General features: G+C 35.6%; 1 protein-coding gene across 3 annotated transcripts in view; it reads left to right on the top strand.

Annotated features, from left to right (window-relative positions):
• The window catches only part of LOC140145613 (CUB and sushi domain-containing protein 1-like), a 54,664-nt gene that overhangs the window by 18,948 nt on the left and 13,084 nt on the right, over positions 1-22,632 (top strand). For 2 of the 3 annotated variants that reach the window (XM_072167317.1, XM_072167309.1), the window contains exons 12-24: positions 368-478; positions 1,544-1,951; positions 3,698-3,802; positions 5,255-5,662; positions 6,304-6,408; positions 7,034-7,435; positions 8,086-8,193; positions 8,846-9,196; positions 9,348-9,458; positions 11,564-11,683; positions 12,667-13,071; positions 19,413-19,517; positions 20,873-21,223. In XM_072167317.1, the coding sequence (XP_072023418.1) occupies positions 368-478; positions 1,544-1,951; positions 3,698-3,802; positions 5,255-5,662; positions 6,304-6,408; positions 7,034-7,435; positions 8,086-8,193; positions 8,846-9,196; positions 9,348-9,458; positions 11,564-11,683; positions 12,667-13,071; positions 19,413-19,517; positions 20,873-21,223 (3,090 nt within the window). The remainder of the gene's footprint in view (positions 1-367; positions 479-1,543; positions 1,952-3,697; positions 3,803-5,254; positions 5,663-6,303; positions 6,409-7,033; positions 7,436-8,085; positions 8,194-8,845; positions 9,197-9,347; positions 9,459-11,563; positions 11,684-12,666; positions 13,072-19,412; positions 19,518-20,872; positions 21,224-22,632) is intronic. The other variant, XM_072167324.1, reaches the window with a different exon arrangement.

Raw genomic sequence — 22,632 nt, 5'->3', positions numbered from 1 at the left:
CACCCTATACCTGTTTCAATATGTCCCGTACGGCACTAGGGGACACGTCCTTATTGCTGGGAAGGCCGACCCTCTCCCACCCCACCATCCTGCAACCCTAGCTACTAATAGGGCTGCCCGAACCCAAACGGTAGCTCAGTGCGCTTCTAACATTTTATGCAACTAAATCGGGGTTTTCCCGGGGTTTTACCCTTTAGAATATCGCTTTAAACTTTGATTCATTATTATTATTATTGTTACTAGCACTATCGTGTTACTGTAATTATTTTCTTATATAGTATAACATTTCGGTAAAATTTCATTTTGATATGATAATTCTTTTTATGTCAGTTAATATTAAAGTTGTAAACTTGTTTGTCATTCTCAGACTTGGTAGTGTGTCCTGGAAATCAGCTTGAAGTGATTGATGAGTCAATGGTTTGTGATGGCTTCTTTGACTGTCAGGATGGAAGTGATGAGGACATTCTTGCAAATTGCAGTAAGCTATACGCATGCATGAAAACTCATGCATACACCCACGCCTCCCCCAGGGGCGTATCCTGGATTTGAAGTTGAGGGGGCGGGGTGACAGTGATCCTCAAAGACGTCCACTGTAAATGTATTGAGGGTTTACCACTACGTCCGCAGACTCCAGGTTACGTTTGAAAGAGTTTGCATCATTTTCATATTGAGCATGCAATGTTTGTTTTGAGCCGATGTAGTACTGGTATCCCATAATGCAACGCACTATTTCAAATAGAGCATCCTTTATTAGACCGTTTTTGGTTTAGAGTAAAGAAGTAGGTAAAATATATAACATTATCAGTGGTATTTCTTCATCGTTTTTAATTAAAATAGAGGTATAGAGGTAATTTGCATTAAATTAAATTTCAAAAAACCGTTAGAAATGTTTTGTTATTTAAATTATTTTCCTCCCTGTAATTTTTCGCCCAGTTCAAAATTGTCAAATCATATGTAGCTCATGTGTGTAAAAGTAAACTTTTCCCCGATCTTTATAAAATCACCGTGAACAATTTAGGGCTTAGTCTGCTAAATTCGGAAGAGTTACATGCTGCCTGACCCGGCAATGTTTCCTGGACAGGCGCAAATACTACAACTTTATGAACAGATTCAAAGCCAAAGAAACTGTCATAACTATTAGTTACCTTTTTACTTGAATCAATAGTAAGAATTCCAACTGAATGAACGCAGCCTTTTAACAGCTGCACTCGATCCAAACTCGATCGTATATTGCGTATTTCAAACTACAACGCGAACGCACGACCTTGGATACAATGCTATGCAATCACGAGTGCGTTGGCATGGTTGGATTCACTTCCGCGTTACTCACGCACAGTCGCACACGCTGGCGTACATCGCGCAGTGTACGCAAAAATTCGTCACGCTATTGAAAGCTGCGTTCATTCAATTGGAATTGCCACTATAGCTATATATTAAAGAATTCTAAACCTCTCACTTCGTGATATGAACGAGAAGGGAAATAAAAACAAGACAACAGTTTTTATTGTTCATTTTTATTTTTATGTAACGTTGAATTTGGCAGATGTTTGTGGAATTAAGCCTAACATAACTTTACCTGATGATGGCATAGTATTCAACCTAACATCTAAAAACTACCCATCAAATTACATCGTAAATTCTGAGAGTGATATCATCTGTCAGTGGTTTGTTACCACCTCAGCTGGGTTGGGAGAATTTCAAGGGTCTGGAGCTAGAAGCAGCATCTACATCCACTTTGTAGATTACGTCTTGGATACATATGATGCTTTCTTATATTTTGGACGTGATGAGGCAAATTGGAGAGAAGTGACACTGACAGGAAGTAGCCTTCCTCTTGATATGATATCACCTAATGGATCTGATATGATAGTGATCACTTTTGAGGTTGGCATATATGCTCTTCCACGAAGGGGATTTTACATGGAGCTTTCTGAATATACTGATGAAATAGGTGAGTTGAAGTGTGAAAGATCAATCTTTTTTGTCAAAAGAAGTATCTATAATATTTTATAGTAACCCTTAGACGAGAGCGTATTTTAAGCGTACATCAAGTATTGAAACGCACTTGCCTCTGATTGGCTGCTGGGGTGATCTGCTGATGCCGAATGGAAATACATGAATGAACTTTGTGCCGTACAGGTTATGAGCTCCATGTGGCGTAGATTTCTTTTTGACATTGTGAGGATGGGGTTGGAAAAAAATCTTAAAGTATAGTGAAGCCAGCACCTTTTGGCGACAGAATAAGTTCATGGTGCAAATGCGCGCGAAGGGCGCGACAAATTTGCTATTTTGAAGCTAAACTGAGCAAAAGTGGAATAAATGCGCGCCAAAATTTGCTTTTGGGGCTAAAATGTGCAAATACGAGGTTAATTTGGTCAGAAACCCATATTCAGACGTCAACATGGGGGGGGGTGATTGTATGGAACATCTCCCCTGGAAAATATTGGGGATCTACGCCTATGGTAAGCTCCAACTTTGCAACATCACGGTAGCACGCGCTCGTCAAAGGTTTACTGCAAAATATTATAACGTTGACAAGGAATGAAGGGCATGCAATTCAGAATTGAGAGAGTGGCATAAAATAGTACTTTATTATGGCGTAATATTCCACAAGAATAAACACTATTGAAATAGTATTGTTTACGCAATTTGTCTAAATAATAAAACTGTATACAATGTTGCCTTTTAAATGCACCTGTGCAACAACATTGATTAAAATGTTCTAAAATGATCAAAATCAGTAAGGATTTCAATGATTATAGCTCAGATACAGTAAATTTTCAATGTTTATGAACATTGTACACACAGAAAAATATTTACATAACGTTACGTAAGTATAGAACCTATAAAATTGACCTCAGAACTATGAAATTATGGAATTATGTAACATTTTAATTAAGTAAATTGACATTTCACATAAATAATAAATTTCTCTGTGTGTACATGCCAATTTCCCGATGATGAATTTATTTTAACTATGCACCTGATGTTCGCGATGGAGCTATGAAGTACTTCAAGATCAGAATCATCTTTGATCATTTCTAAGCACACTTACTATTACACACTTATATACGAAAGATGATATGACTTGGAGCAGTAATGAAAAGTTGACCTTTGACATAAGTGAGAATGAAAGTTAAATTTCATTGAGTGAATCCCTCTGAGGACAAGTATAGTTGCAAACATTTTAATTCAATTTCGCCAAAACGGCACTTGCGCCGTTTTTCCAACGGGGTTTTCAATTTAACTTGGTAAAAATGGTGTTTGGTGTTTGAAATTTTGAATGTGTTTTGTGACTTTATATGTTCTATTTATATTGCTTATTCATGTTTTCTAATATCTATACTATGTTAGATTATTGTTGCTGTTAAAGATTTATAAATGTATAACAGGGCCCATGCATTGGGAGCAAATGTTCCCAGTCAGAGATTCCCCAGTTGCCCCCCAAAAAAAACAACAACTAAATTTACAATTTTCAATTTAGTTGTGTGGAAATTTCATAACTTTTGACCCCCGTTGAAATTCACTTCCCCTCCCTCAGTGCCCCGGAAAAATATGGTGCTACTGTGAATCGGTCTACCGTAGATATATGTAATATAAATACAAATGTGCTAATGGCATGGTGAAAATGAGACACTCAGCGCTGAAGAAAATGTTGTTTGGTGAAGTTTAACATAAACCCTTTCTACCTCTTCAGAGAATGTATTATGTGACAATGGATGGGAGATTTTGGGTAGCGAGGATTTGATATGTGATGGCATATTTCAATGTAGTGATAGGAGTGATGAACCACTAGATTGCGGTAAGTATAGAATCTCATAAAGTGTCAAGCAGAATTCTAAATTCATTGTATTTTAATAATGCGTACAGTACATGTTCACTGTCTGCCAAATGGGTAGGCTTAACACTGCTGCCGAAGTATATAACGGTCACGTAACTTCTTTGCACGAAATACAAAAGTATATATTTTTGGAAATTTAAAGAGTCAATAATGTATCTAAATATAAACATTGCTAAATGGTGCTATAACAATCATTTTGTAGAAAATCACACAAAAGACACGTTGTGACCCATTTTTTGAACCAAATTTAAAAAAATCTCTTCCAAAAATTTGATCTTTTTGTTTTTCCTTACTTCTAGAAGCGTTATTTTTTTCATTTTTTTTTTCATATATGCCTTTTGAATACTGACCAAGTAAGATAGATTTGTTAGAAAGACAAACAAGCTTTTTGTATGAATTTTAGCGTAATATTTTTTTTTCATGTTCCGAAGATTTTTTTGTGTTGCGTTTTAGTTTTGCTTTTTTTTAAATGGAAAAGTGGGTTATAACACAAAAGAAATAAAGAAAAAAACACCAAAAAACAAAAAAACAAAACAAAACAAAACAACAACAACAAAAAACAGCGCATTGCTCATTTACAGATGTTTTTTAAAAGTAGATAGCGTTGAAACTTTTGACCAAGATTTTTTTTAAATAGATTATGTGTGTTGATATGATTCAAATGAACTCCCTACATTACGTTTCGAAGTGTATGGTACATTTGACACTGGTAAAAAGGCAACAGTGTTTGTCAACGTTGGCATGTATAATTATGTACGGCCAAGTGTAATTACAATGGAAGACACAGTGGTCAATTGAAACTCATGAAAAATACTAAATAGTAAAATGAGTAAATTTCATGTTATACCGTAAAACCCCGTCTACAAGCATATAGTGTGCTTCTGATGAAAGCTACATTAATCCAGTCGCCATTATGGAGTTTGAGCAAATACATTACGGATCCAAGCATATACAAACAAGTATTATTTTAAGACCGATCTATTGTATTGGTATATTAACGCTTGCTTCGAATTAACACTATATATGCTTGTAGACGGGTTTTTACCCGTATTCATGTAAATTGGTCGCGGTTATTCTATATCATTTATATAAACACCTACTTCAAGCTAAATATCTATCACTAAACCTTTTCGCGACCCTAAAACAATGAATTTAATATAGGTCAAAGTTCGTTCATCAAACTTTAATTTTGATTGTTTGTTTCTTGTCACTATATGCCCCTTCCGTTGGCTCCATCTTGTGGCGCATTGCGTAGCTACTTTAAAGGTGTTAAAGCAAGGATTAAGGCAGCATTATAGAAAATATTACAAAGGGAGCATGTGAATAAATTCAGACTCAACAGAAACAGTTACTCTATCTATTATGTGATATGAATGACTCATTTTCATTTCATACAATTATTTCATTTTAAAGATTATTGTGGAATTGAGCCTAACATAACTTTACCAGATAATGGCATGGTATTCAACCTAACCTCTAGAAACTACCCATCCAATTACATCACGACTTATCAGAAAGATATCATCTGTCAGTGGTTTGTCACTACCTCAGCTGGGTCGAGACAGTTTCAGGGGTCTGAACCTAGAAGCAGCATCTTCATCCACTTTGTGGATTTCGACTTGTATACAAATTATGCTTACTTATATTTTGGACGTGATGAGGCAAATTGGAGAGAAGTGGCTCTAACAGGAAATAGTCTGCCCCGTGATATGATATCGCCTAATGGAACTGATATGATAGTGATCACTTTTGAGGTTAACAGATTTTCTTCTCCAGGAAGGGGATTTTACATGGAGCTTTCTGCATATACGGATGAAACAGGTAGGTGGAAGTGTGAAAGGTCAGTATTTTTTGTCAATAGAAATATATATTTTTATGGAGGGGGCTTTGTGGGTGTGGGCCCCCGGGATAAAAGCAGGGGGCGGCAAAAACGAAGGGGCGGCAGAAGAAGGGCGGAAAAAGAATTATTGAAAATTGTGAAACCAATGGAACTATAATACATCAAAATCGTTTTTTGTTTGTTTGTTTGTTTTTGTTCTTCAGTATTTTAACCATAGAAAAAAAAATTGGTGAGACTTTTCGGACTGTTGATGAAGCGGCGATAAAATATACCTTTTCGCCCCCCCCTCTACATCACTGGCTACAGTTAGTCCTTATATACGAGTACGTTGTCTGTGACTCTGTGGGTCACATTAGCAACCTATTTTGGCCTCAATCTGTGAAACATAACTATAATCCAAACCCTAACTATACCCACAGATCTATCCCTATAAGTTTGATGATTGTTGCTTCAAAAAATTGTAAATATATAGCAGGGCCCCATGTTAGTCAAGCTTCTTGATGAATAACGTTATGCTAATGGCTGAAGAAAATTAGATGCTATACCGGGCGCTATACTCACTGCTCAGGAAAATGTTGGTTTGTGAAATTTAATATAAAACCTTTGTTTTTAACCTCTTCAGAGAATGTATTATGTGACAATGATTGGGAGATTTTGGGTAGCGAGGATTTGGTATGTGATGGCATATATCAATGTCTTGACAGGAGTGATGAACCACTAAATTGCGGTAAGTATAGAGTGTCAAGCAAAATTACGTTTACAAGGCGTATATTTTAATACTTTTGCCGACGCAAGAAGAAACCAGAAATCAGAAATCACTAGGAGACAAAAATCCGTGATCGCGTGGAAAATCTGTAATCCAACACTGTTTTTTTCACAGCATATTCAACTGGTCACGGATTATTCACAAAACAATTTCTGCTAGTGAATGCATTAACTCTCTTCACGCGGGAGTCGACTGCAGACGACAAGTTTCAATTTGTTTTTGTAATTCAAAAATTTCAGAAATGTAAATTTTCATGACCATATTTGGAATCATCATGAAAAATGCATTAAAATGAGTACAAACAAGCCTAGTATTGATTCAGTAGTTTTTAAGATAGCTCTTGATATTTTGAGAAAATATTTCAAAACTTCAACTTTTTCCGTTGAAGCGCATGACTAGCACGCAGAGCATTAAGTAAAGGTCATCCACGACATACAAAAGTATAGATTTTTTGAAAGATAAAAAAGCAAGTAATTCTAAATCCAAACACTGCTAGTTGGTCCCAAAATAGAATATCACACAAGAACACGTTGTTAAACAAGTTTATTTGTTAATTTTCATTTAATGCAATGGTTTCATGTTGAAGATTATTGTGGAATTGAGCCAAACATTACTTTACCTGATAATGGCATGGTATTCAACCTAACATCTAAAAACTACCCATCCAATTACATCATAAATTCTGAGAGTGATATCATCTGTCAGTGGTTTGTTACCACCTCAGCTGGGTTGGGAGAATTTCAAGGGTCTGGAGCTAGAAGCAGCATCTACATCCACTTTGTGGATTTCTCCTTGGATACATATGGTGCTTTCTTATATTTTGGACGTGATGAGGCAAATTGGAGAGAAGTGGCACTAACAGGAAGTAGTCTTCCTCTTGATATGATATCACCTAATGGATCTGATATGATAGTGATCACATTTGAGGTTGGCAGAGATGCTTCTAGGGGATTTTACGTGGAGCTTTCTGAATATACTGATGAAATGGGTGAGTAGAAGTGTGCATGAATGAAAAGGAATGAAATTGTGAGCTTCCTAGCAAAATATACTAATAATACTCTATTCTAAATGTAATTGCTTACAAAAATACTAAAAAAACTAAAGTCTGCACAAAAAGTAACGCAGCTGTTATAAATACGCCTCTAGCTTCAGAACTAATTATTGTTTTCACAATATTTCAACATAGAGAGAAGGATATATACGCGCATTTTGATACCCCATTTGTCAAATGTCGTTCAACATTAACAACGCAGTAGTGCTTTTAAAGAAAAATACCCGAATTTAAAAGTTGCAGTTTACAGCGATCAATGGTTATTACGCAAACAATGTAGCACGTAAAGCACATCATTATCTTCGCGCTTTACTTCAAAGCAATACCGATAGCTGCAACTTTTTTTAATTCGGGTATCTTTGTTTCAAAACACGGCTGTATTGTTAATATTGAACAAAATTGGACAAATTAGGTATCAAAATGCCCGTAAATAAATTATCCTTCTTTTTATGTTAAAATATTGTGAAAACAATTATTAGTTCTGAAGCTATAGGCGTATTTTTAACAGCTGGGTTACTTCTTGTGCGTATTTTATTACTGTGTGATACTATAGAAACATATAGAAATTGTTATTTTAACCTCTTCAGATTATGTATTATGTGACAACGGATGGGAGATTCTGAGTAGTGAGGATATGATAATATGTGATGGCATTTATCAGTGTAGTGATAGAAGTGATGAACCACTGGATTGTGGTAAGTGTAGTGTCAAAAACATTTGCAGCCGATCAATGGCACTGCCGAATTACATACTGGAAGCTTATAGGATACTGTAGCAGATAATGTATTAAGTAAAAGTTAGTACCGTAACTTCTTCACACGACATACAAAAATGTGTATTATTTAAGGGGGGATGAAACAGTTTTAAAATTAAATATAAGTTTGAAGAAAACGTAATAGTTTTTTCTTGCTGACAGTTTCGTCAGTGAACCACTGTCTTTATCAAAGCTTGGTGTTGTAGTGATGATCCAACAGCTGATGACTGACAGGAAATTGTGTCACTTCCGTAGCGATGTGAGCTTTGCTAGCAGTTTTCAAAAGTGGATCATATACGTTGCTTAGATTGCAGATCTCATCGTCTCTGTTCTTTACTCCTCAAACAGAGACGAGGGGATCTACAATCTAAGTCACGTGTATAATCTACTTTTGAAGACTGCTAGCAAGACTAACATTGCTACCGGAAGTGACATAACTTCCCGCCAGTCATCCATTAACAGTAGACTGATGTTAGGATTAAATGTGGTAAACTTGTGTGGTTCTTTGGTTACATATTTGGTCATGGAATAAGTTTAGGGACATTTCTGTAGTTGTTTGTTATTTATGTTTCTTTTCATTGTCATTAATGCAGTTTGTCCAGAGTCTGAGATCATAATACCAAGAGATACTAAGGTCAATTTGACGTCTTATGGCTACCCTAATAATTACATGAGTAACATGCAGTGCTTCTGGACCGTGCAGTGTCAAGAGGGTGGCAGAATACTGGCGCAGTTCATAGACTTCTATACAGAAACGGGCTTTGACAACTTATACATCGGAACTGCACAGAATGGAAGACTTTTAGGATTTACTGGCAATTCCCTACCTGATTTGGATGTCTTGTCCCCAGCTGATGGAAGCGCCCTCCATTTTGAATTCTATACAGATCAAAGTATAACATACCGCGGCTTTCATATTTGTTTGACAAATATAAATGCAGAAGGTAATTATTATTATTATTATTATTATTATTATTATTATTATTATTATTATTATTATTATTATTATTATTATTATTATTATTATCATTATTATTATTATGTTAATATTACAATTTATTCCGTCAATGTTGTACTCTTGCTTGTCATTCTCAGATTTGGTAGTGTGTCCTGGAAATCAACTTGAAGTGATTGATGAGTCAATGATTTGTGATGGCTTCTTGGACTGTCAGGATGGAAGTGATGAGACCATTCTTGCAAATTGCAGTAAGCAATACTCATCACAGGCATGATAATTTTCCTGCTTTTACAGGATTTCCTGCTTTTTTGTGGTCCAAATTTCCGTACTTTCCTTTAATTTTAGCCCGCTTTTGGCCTTTTTAACATCATTTCACGCGCTTCGTCAGGCTTGTTCAAACTTTTAAGGTTTTTTCATGGATGATAATTCTCATGCCTGTCATCAAGAAAATTCATGCACCTACACACACCCTGTATACTTTGATGAGCTCGTAATCGGCGGACCTTATAACATCGCGGATTAATATCTATATATTTTATTTCGAGAATTGTCTTATGACATTTCGACAGTAGCATCACGAATTATTCATCCAAGTCATACACATTGTGCATTTTCTTTAACACGCACAATATAGACCAAATAGGTTACCTAATTATCACTCTTAACATGGGTCTACATTGCGGCGTGGTGATATTCCTGCCGATTACGAGCTGATCAAACTATACATATATTCGTCGGCAAACGAGGACTCTGTACTAAACCGATGAACGAGGACGTATTTATTCTGATTTTCGACGCATAAGCGGGGACGTTGACCCGTTTTACACAAGTTATATATAATTATATTTGGATTTTAACATATCAACAATAGAGGACGCACGCTCAAAGGCATTTTTAGGCGGTTTGCAGTCAATTACAAAACGAGGATGTCCCCTGTAGAAGTAATGTCAACGGATGGAATGTAAAGTTTTATGTTAACGTTCGTGTTTGCCGGCAAGCAACAACGCCGCTCCTCCCCCACACACTACTAAAGACCGTCGTCTCCAAACCCTCAAGCCGTTAAAAGTTTAACAATTCACCTGAGACGTGAACGTATATATACCAGCAAACGAGGAATGGTCTTAAATGCATTTTACGTTTTTCACAACTCTCTGGTGTGTGTTTGCTGTTATCGGTGCGTATCAAGATTTAAGTCAATGTTTGACGGAATTGCCAACGCAAACACTCCCACAAACCATACACAACATATGCGAATGCTATTATTGGTGTGTCGGAAGGAAATGTTAAATTGAAATGCTCTGTTCTGTTGTTAATTACATGGAAGGAATAAAGTTGCATTGTGATTTATAACAAGTTAGAGAATAAACGATAGTAATTTTGTTTTACTATCCTGTACCGTGTGATAGACGGCAGATGGATGCCGGCGCTACGATAAAATATTGGACCTGCCTGTAGTCTATCATAAATTTAGGTAGAGGATAGTAAAATATTATTTTAATAACTGTAAACTACTTTTTAAAACAGAAACTTAAGCTGAATTTATACTCGATCGTCGAGCGATTGCGATTGAACGCTTTTGAAAAGCGATGGGCAATCGCCGAATTTTGCGATGCATCGCTCGTCGCTTTTGCATTTATTCTAAATGCCACAAAATACATTTTTAAAACATCAGTTGCTGTCAATAATTATTGCTTTGAATTAATTCATCACCAAAAATTAATAATCGAGAAAGGTAAATTAATTAGCAAAATAATAGATCCAGATGGTTGTATATGATTGGTTGACGCATTCACGTGTCAAGCGATATCGCTGGGAAGTTTTTGTCGTTTTTGCCTCGGCGATTTGAATCGATTGATCGGCTTGACGCTCTGGAAATGTAAGTAAACACTGAGCATGCGTGAAAATCGCTTTTCTGCAAAAGCGATCGAGTATAAATTCAGCTTAAGTTACAGTCATAAAAACTCACCTTATTATAAAGTGTACGAAACCTGTTTACAACTTCACGTATTCTGTTGCGCGTACTGCTAGCGCGTGCGAGTATTTCGCACTAGTCTACGAACACAACGTGATACATATGCGCACCTCTACAAGCGTGTTATGCGTTATCAACACTAATGATGAAGTGGGATCGTCTACGGCCTGATAGACGGCACCCGAAATCATGCGATTGTCCAATCAGATTATGAGTCTACGAACTAGACCACTCCCACTGACTAAGAATAAGAAATAAATTAATGTGAAGAACAAACGTATCTTTCCATAGCACTCATTTATTTTCTTTTTGAGTCAAGAAAATAAATTCCTCTTACCTTAGTGTAAAGATATTTCTTCATTTCGACTTGTTCATTTACAGCTGTACAACCATGTGATCCTGGTGAGTTTCAATGTTTAGAGGGATCTTGCATACCAGGAAACCCGGAGTGTGATTTTATACGGAATTGTCGCTATGGAGAAGATGAGATAAACTGTGACTGTAAGCTTTGCTCTGTTAATTTGTATTAAGAATATGTCTTATGAAGTATACATGGTTTTTTTTTGATGCCTGTATGTCGGTGTGTGTGGGGGGGGGGAGGGGTGTGTGGGGGTGTGTGTGTGTGTGGGGGGCGGTGGGAGGGAATGGTGGTAGGGGATGGTGGTGTGGTGGGTGTGTGGTGGTGGTGGTGGTGGTGATGTGGGTGTGTGTGTGTGTGATGGTGATGATATTACTCATAGAGATGCAGCTACAAGTCAGCATTATAAAGAATAGTTTGCGTCTGACGTCATCAGTCAATCAGACTCGGGCACGGGTTGTTTACAAGTTTCGTAATGAGGAGTTCCTGAACGCGGCGGTAAATCAGGGTGCCTTATCATGCGTATGGCTATAATTTTGCACCTTCAACTTCAAATATACAAACCGTGTCAAAAGTTAGGTCTTCATAGTGAGAATCTTTCATTCCTGAAGGCTCCATGTCAACAATGCCTAGAAAGGTTGCTTTTTGTCTCAAAACAATAATCACTAACCTCAATAGCGGCAAAACCATGCGCAGCACCAACAACCTGGCACCTCCTGCTCAAGCTGTTCACCACCAGCCTGGTCACACGATGCTGTGCATGTGAGATGGCATTCCATTCGTCAACCAGGATTCGTCGCAGATCATCGATTGTGGTTCAATCGGTTTGAGGATCTGGGTTGATGTCAAGTCATTCAATTCTCTCTACTCCTATATTCTGTGCCTAGTCGTTTCCATGGCTCTGTGGTGGTGTTGGCATCTTGGAGGTTTGTATTAGATCCCAGATTGTGAAGATTTGTGATTGCAGCCTTCAGAATAATGGTCAATTTATCACATTTTGTTTGAGACCCCACTATATTCACAAGACGTGTATTCAGCCGTAAAAATTGTGATTGTTTCAGAAAAATGGATATAATAGAATACCGCATGATATAAATGCTTCAACACAATCATTTTTATTTTGCAGATTGTGGAATTGATGCTAACATAACTCTACCAGATAATGGCAGAGTATTCAACCTAACCTCTAGAAACTACCCATCCAATTACATCATAAATTATGAGAGCGATATCATCTGTCAGTGGTTTGTTACCACCTCAGCTGGGTTGGGAGAATTTCAAGGGTCTGGAGCTAGAAGCAGCATCTACATCCACTTTGTGGATTTCGACTTGGATACACATGATGCTTTCTTATATTTTGAACGTGATGAGGCAAATAGTAGAGAAGTGGCTCTAACAGGAAATAGTCTCCCCCGTGATATGATATCACCTAATGGAACTGATATGATAGTGATCACTTTTGAGGTTGGCAGAGATGCTTCTCCAGGAAGGGGATTTCACATGCAGCTTTATGAATATACTGATGAAATAGGTGAGTTTAAGTGTGCAAGGGTAAGAGATTTGAAAGATTGACAAAAAATAGTAATATATTTTAATATAACTGCTGACAAGAATACACACTATTACTGTGTGATACCAAATGAAATGACAAAGTTGACCGAATTAGTGACTTCCCTTAAGGTTACACAAAGAGACGTATAAAAAACGTATAAAAGACGTATAAAGTTGTTCTCTAAAACAGAGTTTTCTCAGTAATTAAATATCGCAGCAAGTGAAATGTTGGTGCATTGGATGTAGCTTAACATTTTTCTTGTGTGTTTATACAAAATTTTTGAATAAATTTGAAAATCCTTCGTTTAAAGCCGTTTTACGCACCATGTTAACAAGATCAAAAACATGACGTTCCATGACGTTTTTTTCAAATATGCGCCCCGTATAAAACCACGTCGATTGATTGTTTTATTCTTTTTTGCATTGTACTACAAATCGATTAAAGAAATAATGTTGCCATGGGGAAGAACCAAATACAGTACCGATTAAATTTTAAAAGCCCGTTTTTGGGGAACATTTTCGAGAATCTTGCCTGAGAAAAAACTGTTTTGTGAAATTATCGATATCTTGATTACGGGACGTTAATTTAGACATCTGAATACCTACATTATTTCTCAACATTCTGCCAATTGATATCCCATTTGATTTTCACTCCAAATTGAAGCTAGTATTGCAAAAACGAGGTTTTTCCTCCATCAGTTCGTTCAAAATTTCAGCTCCGACATGTGTGTTTATTCTAAGAGCCATTGTGCGGACGCGATTGTAATCACGTAATTGCATCCAATTATATTTATATATCCGCTTCGAGAACTATTAATTTCGTAAGCTGATGTATGGCCGAGTGGATAGAGCGTTGGACTGGGAATCTCTTATGAAACATTTTTGTGGGTTCGAGTCCCCGTATGGCTGAATTTTCCTTCTTTTTTCTCTTTTCTCATTTTTACTTCCTTTCTTTCCTCTTTTCTTTCTCCTTTTCTTTTTACATTTCTTTTTTTTTTCATTTCTTTTTTCTTTTTCTTTCTCTCTCTTTCTTTCTCTTTTTCATTACCGTATTTCTTTATTATTTCTTGCTCCTTTCGTTTTAGTTTTATTTGATTGATTCGCTGACTGCAGTGAATCGTGATAGACGTGATTGATTGTTTTTCACCTTATATAGGCCTAATTCAGAAATTTGTAGGCCTGTTAAGTCTGTCTTGTTGAATATTCTTCCCAAATTTGATTTGCAATAATTGCCTTTTGATATTGTTGTTAATGTTATTGTTGTACCCTATTACATTGTAATCAGGGGAATAACAGCATTGATTTATTTCATCAAAGATATCAAGGCTATAAATTCAAAATCAACACATTTTCCAGGTCGTAGCTTGACGAAGTGCCCCCAATCAATTTTAAAATGTATAAAATCCTTATGAAAATTGCCGAAAACGGCTTGTGCCCCCCGGCATCCGACCCGGCATGCCGCCCCTCATGACACCCCCACCCCCACCCCCACCCCACTCACGAGCTCCGGGCACGAGCAAGCCAAGTTTCATATAGCCTTTTCATGTCTTGACCGTGGATCGCTATTCTATTGTAAGTAGGCCTACGTCCCGGTACGCTTGTTTATTTTCTCCATGGCTGTTTCTGTTATGAACTTACGCCCCTCTGAAATCAAGCGCATGAAAAACTCTCGGCTAACCTTAAGGGGTGGGGTATGAACGTTTGGACAGTATTTATTGTGGGACATTAGAGCACATCAGACATATCGAATTGCATTCTGAATACGAAGAATGTCCTTCTGATATCAAATAATTTTGATTTTTGAAATTCGCAATGTAATACACATTTTATGGCAAATGATTAAAAATTGATATTTTTGATATTTAACAGTACTCGAAGTAAACTTTATAAATCTGATGATTTTTACTTAAAGTGTATGTAGGTGGGATGAAAAGCCGACGATTAATTGAAAATGTTGATTTCAATTGATCGTCGGCTTTTCCTCCCAGATACATACACTTTAAGAATATGTCATTAGATTAAAAAAATTTACTTCGAGGACTGTTATATATCAAAAATCTGAAAAATATCATATTTTAATAATTTGTCATAAAATTTGTATCATATCGTGAATTTAAAAAAAATGAAAATTATTTGATATCAGAAAGACATTCTTCGTATTCAGAATGCAATTCGATATGTCTGATGTGCTCTCATGTCCCACAAAAATACTGTCAAAACGCTCAAAACGCTCATTCCAGATCCCTTAATAAGCTCCCTGTACAAAATTATCCAAATAACAACCGTGTTAAGAGGCATTGTCCAGGAAATTCGACTTTTGGGTGGCAACGGCCAAAAATAGATTGTCCTTATAAGTTGAGTGGTAAGAGGCCTTTGTCTCATACAAACACTGGTGGTTTTATTTTGACAATTTATATCTTGTTGCCATAGTAACGGACATTTTTTCCATTATTAGCCTATTTAACCAATTGTCACACTTTCGAGCAGTAAAATACCCTTTTATTAGAGTAACTGTACCTCACACATAAAATTTCTCAATATTTTCTTATAATTTTTCCGATATAGATGGAAGGCTTAGTAGCAAATACATTGCATAACAAATTTGAATGGGGTCAGAATTGGGCTATACCATTTATTTTAAATAGGGGTGTTTTTGATAATTTTGAATATTTCCATTTAGGCCTAACTTCTGGGCTTCATAATCCGTATGGTAACGCTTCATTTGATTTGTCATTTTAGGGTTGACTTGATGGGACATTGTTACATTGAAAATGGAACAAATTAGTTTGGGAAAATCATGTGGTAAACGGGGTGTTGCCAGAAAATGTTGCATACTTTCAATTTTGTAAATGGATTTAGGTGCATAATAAAGCTGGTTCTCGCATAGAATACTTGTATAAAATTGTACTATTATCGTGTACAATAGTTTAGTGTAGTTTGTATAATGTATTTATATAAAAAATAGCAGAGTTGCCATTCCGCATGTAAGTGTTGCCATTTTTTGGCAAAAAATGTACTACATCTGTAAAAAGTTAAACGCATTCTTGCAACACTGATGGTGTTCATGATGAACTAATAATAAACCGTACTTTGATATTGACTTGTCATGAATAGCTGCATACAACTAAAATTGACATTATTATAATAATATTTGGATTATATTTACAATATCTGCAGTTGAAAGTTCTATATTCAGTTTCTCATAGGCTTAATCCCCCTTGAAATATGTGTAAAAAATCTGGTCTTTGCTCGTTTTGAGGCCTTTTGGGCACCTTTTGAGATATTTTATGACAACCAGTCGATTGCAAATCGATGAAAGTTTAACATATGTTTCAATGTATGGGCAGCCTGAAGTTCCACCTCGTTTTCCAGGTACGAGGCACTAAACAGCGCCCTCACTGTTTTTGATATGCTCAAGACTATTTCGCGGACCTATTTTCTCGATAATTATAAAAATGCGACTTTTTTGGTGACTGAAATTCATGCATAGGCTTTACACTTTATTTGAGATATAATTCGCTACTCTCTCTGATTATTTGTCTAAAGGGCAGCCCAAATACCTCAAAAAGTTTTTGTATTTTACCGGAACTCATTAGGGTTACACAAATGGCGCATTGATTTAGTGGTGTGCTCCTTCAAGGGTAGGCTACCGAATGTTCATAAAATCAACTTTTGTTATAATCAGAGATGCCACCTTTCCTACTTTTGTCTGAATTCCTACTTTTATGAAGTCAAATTTTCCGCACTTTTATATATTTTCAGCCTGTTTTGGGACTTTTTATTCTAAATTTACGCACTTTTTGAGTGGTACTTAGTGGCATCTTTGTATAATGTTCCTGAAATATAAAATGTTTTGAGTAAAACACTCAAGGTTTGAGTGCTCTGTGACATTAAGGGGGTACTACACCCCTGTGGTAAATTTGTGACTATTTTTGCATTTTTCTCAAAAATAATAACACACTGGTATATTACTACACTGAATTTTCAGTGACTCAAGACAAGCAGTTCAGTATAATATGATAGGAAATGAGGTATAACCTAGCGGTACCTTATTTCTTATCATAAATAACGAAATTCCTTGCCCCTATAATATACCCAACTTTTGTTACCACTGTGTTATTAGTTTTTGAGAAAAATGCAAATTCACGAATGGGTGTAGTACCCCCTTAATGCCCTATTAAATTTATATGGTTAATTCTGAAAATGTGCATATTTTCAATATTTTGACCATTTATTTAGATTTGCATTAAATACCAATTTTCTACCTTTAGTTTTTGACCGTTTATCTACTAAAAACCGCTTTAACCCTATAGCTAGAACTACGAAAAACAACCCCCTCTCCTAACATTTTTTATCTGTCATAAAAAACACATGTGCCTGCGCCCAAATGACCTAAGCTAGTCGTAGATCCATCCTTTGTGCTCATTTTAGTGATAAAATGTTTACCCCAACATCTTAACCGGGTAGAACCGACAGTCAAAGATGACTATAGAGGGGGGTTAGTGAGGCACCCATTGGTTTGTATAGTAAAATCAATGATTTTCATTTTGCTCTTAAATTATTCTAAGAGCTACTGACTTTTTACATGTTAGTTATAGGTTGAAATAGTGTGTGTTTTCCTTTGAGGAGATTATTCACTGAAAATTGCATTTTTGTAGATTTTTTTGCCCAAAATCAATTTTGCCTATATACCTTTGTACATGGGCAGAATTTCACAAATTTTAATGGGCACCCTCACATTATGAGCTATTATGACATCATAGCAACATTGTGTTGGGAATATTTGTACTTATTTTGGTATTACTGGGTATGAGACCCATAGCTATACATTGGTACCAAATATAATGGTATCAAAATTTAGGGGGGGTTACATTATTTCTTTTGGTAAATTAAAATTATTTTTTCTCCCAAATTCAATGAATGTACATTACTACTACTACTACTACTAATAATAATAATAATGATAACACTAACAACAACAACAATAACAACAACAATAATAATAATAATATGAAACACTTAAAATGCGATTTTCCAATTTTTTTAAATAGAAACACTGCTTTTTTGGAGAAATTTTTATTCATTAGTATTTTATAAATTGTCAAATCCTACCAAAATACTTTGTTATCCAAAATTGTTCTCTACTAGTAAGATTATCCCTGAACTAATTTATCTTGAACTAAAAATGAATGATTAAAACCAAAATACTATAGAAACACTGTATTTTCAGCATTTTGATATTTCTGTAATCTCATATTTATATTTGCAATATATTAGGCTTACAATCTCCAATAATTGTAATTTTCCCAATGCTAATATTACAAATAAAGGCAAAATAGACTATAAGAGATTGTAAAAATAGGGAAATTTCTAGAAACACTGTGAGCATACAGATGATTTCCCCAAACCATTTTTTCAATAAATTATTAAAGCATACTTTAATCTTCCAGGAAACAAACGTTTGTTGAAATGGAAGCGTTGGCATGATACTTACAACCGTTTCAACCATACAGGTTTTATGTACTTTTCAAAATAATAAAAAACACCCCTCTTAGAAAAAGTGGTATCTCCCAAATCAAAAGGCCCTCAGTTCCCATTTAGGTCCTGAAACACAGACAAGACCTTGACCTAAATTCTACCCTCACCAACTTTAATGAACCCGCTCTAACTTTCTTCCAGAATGATATCGAATTGACAGAAAATGTTACACATAATTTTGCCAAAATCACTCAATTTAAGGGGAAAAGAACAATTAGCCGTTTCCATGGCAACAAGAAGCTGGTATCACTATAAATGTTATTTTTGATACATCACCCTAAAGTATCATTGATTGACACAATATGAAGAAAATTGGTGATTTTGCGTTTTGCCACAAATTTGAAAAATAAGTCTATTTTCCTGGACAAGTCCTCTTAAATGCTTCCATATCAATATAGGTATGCAGCTAAATTTGGTCAAATAATCAAAATCAGGCTCAGTATTAGGATGATTTTAACTTTAGCATATTCAGGTACACTATATGTATAATGTTTATGTACATGTTTATGAATGTAAATTTCCTATGTTTATTTTTGTCTTCTTCAATTTAGCTTCATATGTAAATTGTTATGTTATATTTATAGTTTTGTTATTTTTTTAAATCTAACATAGAGATTTGTAAATGTATAACCGGGCCCAGCGTTAGATCAGCTATATACCTTGGATACATAGGAATAAATTATAAATATAATTAAAAAAATGTGCTAATGGCTGGGGAAAATCTGCGCTTAAAACTGTTAATTGGTTAAGTTTAATACAAAGCCTGGTTTTTAAACTCTTCAGACTATGTACTCTGTGACAATGGATGGGAGATTTTGGGTAGCGAGGATTTGATATGTGATGGCATACATCAATGTAGCGATAGGAGTGATGAACCACTAGATTGCGGTAAGTATAGATGCAAGAAACTACTTAGATGTCAAGTAGAGATACACGTTCGCTGTTAAGGGACCGTTCACAAACACTTGTTAGGGGGGCCTGATGCAAATAAATTTTATCGCGAAAATTGTTCGGGGCCCCCTTTACAGATCTCAACAATTTCAGATCCGCCTTTTTTTTGACATAAAAATAATGGGTCAACCCCATAGAAAAGCATATAAACTCAATTGTCCCAGGAAAATTTGTGGTCATTTTTTCAGGCCCCCCTAGGAGGGTCAAACAATTTTCAGGGCCCCTTTTTGAATCAGGCCCCCCTAACAAGTGTTTGTGAACGGTCCCTAACATTTGTGAAATGGGTTAATATTGCTTACTATAGGCGAATCGCGCGATCAGCCAAACAGCGGCATTGAAGAATTACACGTTGATTAATTACACGTTGTTAGATATGTGACATATATATCCAAATTAAGGCAATCCATACGGAACTGTAATATAGCCAGAAATAGGTTCGGGTTATAGTTAGTCATAGTTAGACTATGAATATGGAAAAACTGTTGTGACTTTGCAACCAAATCAGTTATAAACATGAGGGGTGAACTGATAGAAAGGGGATTTTTCACTTCATATAAACCTGATAATAGCTCAATTTTGGAAAAAAATAGGACTTTAGTCTGAGTGAACTGGATCGGGTCACATAATCTTGTTTGGATATCTGGCATGATATGTGCTGTTCAGCTTGTAAAGTTAATCAAAGAATTTGCACATTTTTCCAAGTGGAAGAATAGCCCGTTGTGAGTCCGCTATAAATATGACTATTTCCTCTCATCAAAGCTACTTCGATATTTGCTGAGTTAGATGGGGTTTATATTACATGTATATTTGTCAGCGATTAGCCATTTACCTTTTGTCAATTATTTAAAGGTTAGTACTAAACAACAACAAAAATCCATTTTATTGGTCAAATCGGAATTGGTTATCGCCAGCGACTTGATTGACTCATGTTTACATGAGGAATCGTCGAATGACGTCATTGGACGTTTTGCTTTTGCGCAAATATTTTTAAGTATATCGGCAAGCATTTTGTACATGTAAAAAACTGAAGTTTGAGGGCGTAAGTCATGATATCACATAAAGCGCCTTTTTTTCTTCGTAATTCTCAAACCAAAATTTGACAAAATCTTTTACATCAGAGGCGGCTGGGGGTAGTTTTGGTAAAATTGTCGAAAATGTGAGGTCTTCTGGTACATATATGCTTATGGGGTGATCAAAGCGATGTTTAGTGATATTTTTGTTATTGATTTACATCGCCCGATGAATTCAAGTCTGCTTATATATTATCCTTTTTTTCATCGTCTTTAATACAGTTTGTCCAGAGCCTGAAATCATAATACCAAGAGATACTAAGGTCAATTTGACGTCTTATGGCTACCCTAATAATTACATGAGTAACATGCAGTGCTTCTGGACCGTGCAGTGTCAACAGGGTGGCAGAATACTGGTGCAGTTCATAGACTTCTATACAGAAGATAGATATGACAACTTGTACATCGGACCAGCACAGAATGGAAGACTTTTGAGATACACGGGTAATTCCCTGCCTGATATGGATGTTTTATCACCAGCTAATGGAAGCGCCCTCCATTTTGAATTCTACACAGATGAAAGTACAACATCCCGTGGCTTTCATATTTGTTTGACCAATATAAATGCAGAAGGTAATGCTTGTTTGTAAAGAACAGAGATTTTAATAAAATAATACCCTAACGTGGCTCAGCCTGCATAAACTTGTACATGTTAAACTACCCTAATATGGGTATTTATTAGGTAAAAACACGGGATTTTTAATCTGCGGAAGATAAACCCGGGGTTGTTCCTCTATAGACAGTTACTTTTTGTTGGCCGCTGAGCTATATCTTTTCAGATACTTCATAACGCGTTTCCATTAAGTTGACAAGCTATTTCTCCTTGCTTTAAAGAGAGCACAAATATGCACACAGTATTATATAGACAATTGAATGAATTGAATTTATGCTAGGATTTCACTTAAGAGATCTGGAATGAGCGTTTTGAGCGTTTCGACAGTATTTTTTATGGGATATGAGAGCACCTCAGACGTATCGAATTCCTTCTGAATACGAAGCATGTCTTTCTGATATCAAATAATTTTCATTTTTGAAAATCACGATATAATACAAATTTTATGACAAATTATAAAAATTTGATATTTTTCAAATTTTTGATATATAACAGTCCTAGAAGTAAATTTTATAAATCTAATGATGTATTCTTAAAGTGTATGTAGCTGGGAGGAAAAAGCCGACGATCAATTAAAATTTTGACCTTTCATATTGAAGATATGGATTTTTTCCCCAAAAGACCAAATTTTTTTTTTGGTGTTTTGGGAAAAAATCCATATCTTCAATACGAAAGGTCAAAATGTTCAATTGTTCGTCGGCTTTTCATCCCACCTACATACACGTTAAGTATAAATCATCAGGTTTATAAAGTTTACTTCGAGTACTGTTAAATATCAAAAATATCAATTTTAATGATTTGCCATAAAATGTGTATTACATTGCGAATTTCAAAAATCAAAATTATTTGATATCAGAAGGACATTCTTCGTATTCAGAATGCAATTCGATATATCTGATGTGCTCTAATGTCCCACAATAAATACTGTCCAAACGTTCATACCCCTTCCCTTAATATAACTATTTTTTTTTAATTTTATAAATATAATACCTCATACCAAATCAAGAACATAAGATAATATTGTAAAGACCATAAATATACGCACTCATGCATAGGGAGACGAACATGATAAAGTTAATCTGTTATTTTCATTCTCGATCATTAACCTTTGGAACATTTCGCATGCATATTGTTTGTCTCAATGCCTTCTCGGCAATATCGGGCCATATTATTTAAATCGTGAAACCGTAGAACGATCTGTTGGTCAGCATAGAAATTGAATAAAATTGAATCCCATCACATCAATTCAAAGCTACACCCTTTTTGTGAAATACTGGTTACCAGCGACTTAAAATGAATAGATAATAGCACTGCTTAACAAGCTATACCGGTATTGGATCTAATAGACACGGTATATTGTTAATCAATT

This window comes from Amphiura filiformis, chromosome 2 (genome assembly GCF_039555335.1).
Source record: "Amphiura filiformis chromosome 2, Afil_fr2py, whole genome shotgun sequence".
Classification (NCBI taxonomy): domain Eukaryota; kingdom Metazoa; phylum Echinodermata; class Ophiuroidea; order Amphilepidida; family Amphiuridae; genus Amphiura; species Amphiura filiformis.
Note: the sequence above shows the minus strand (reverse complement) of the source record. Positions and strands in the feature narration are given on the sequence as shown.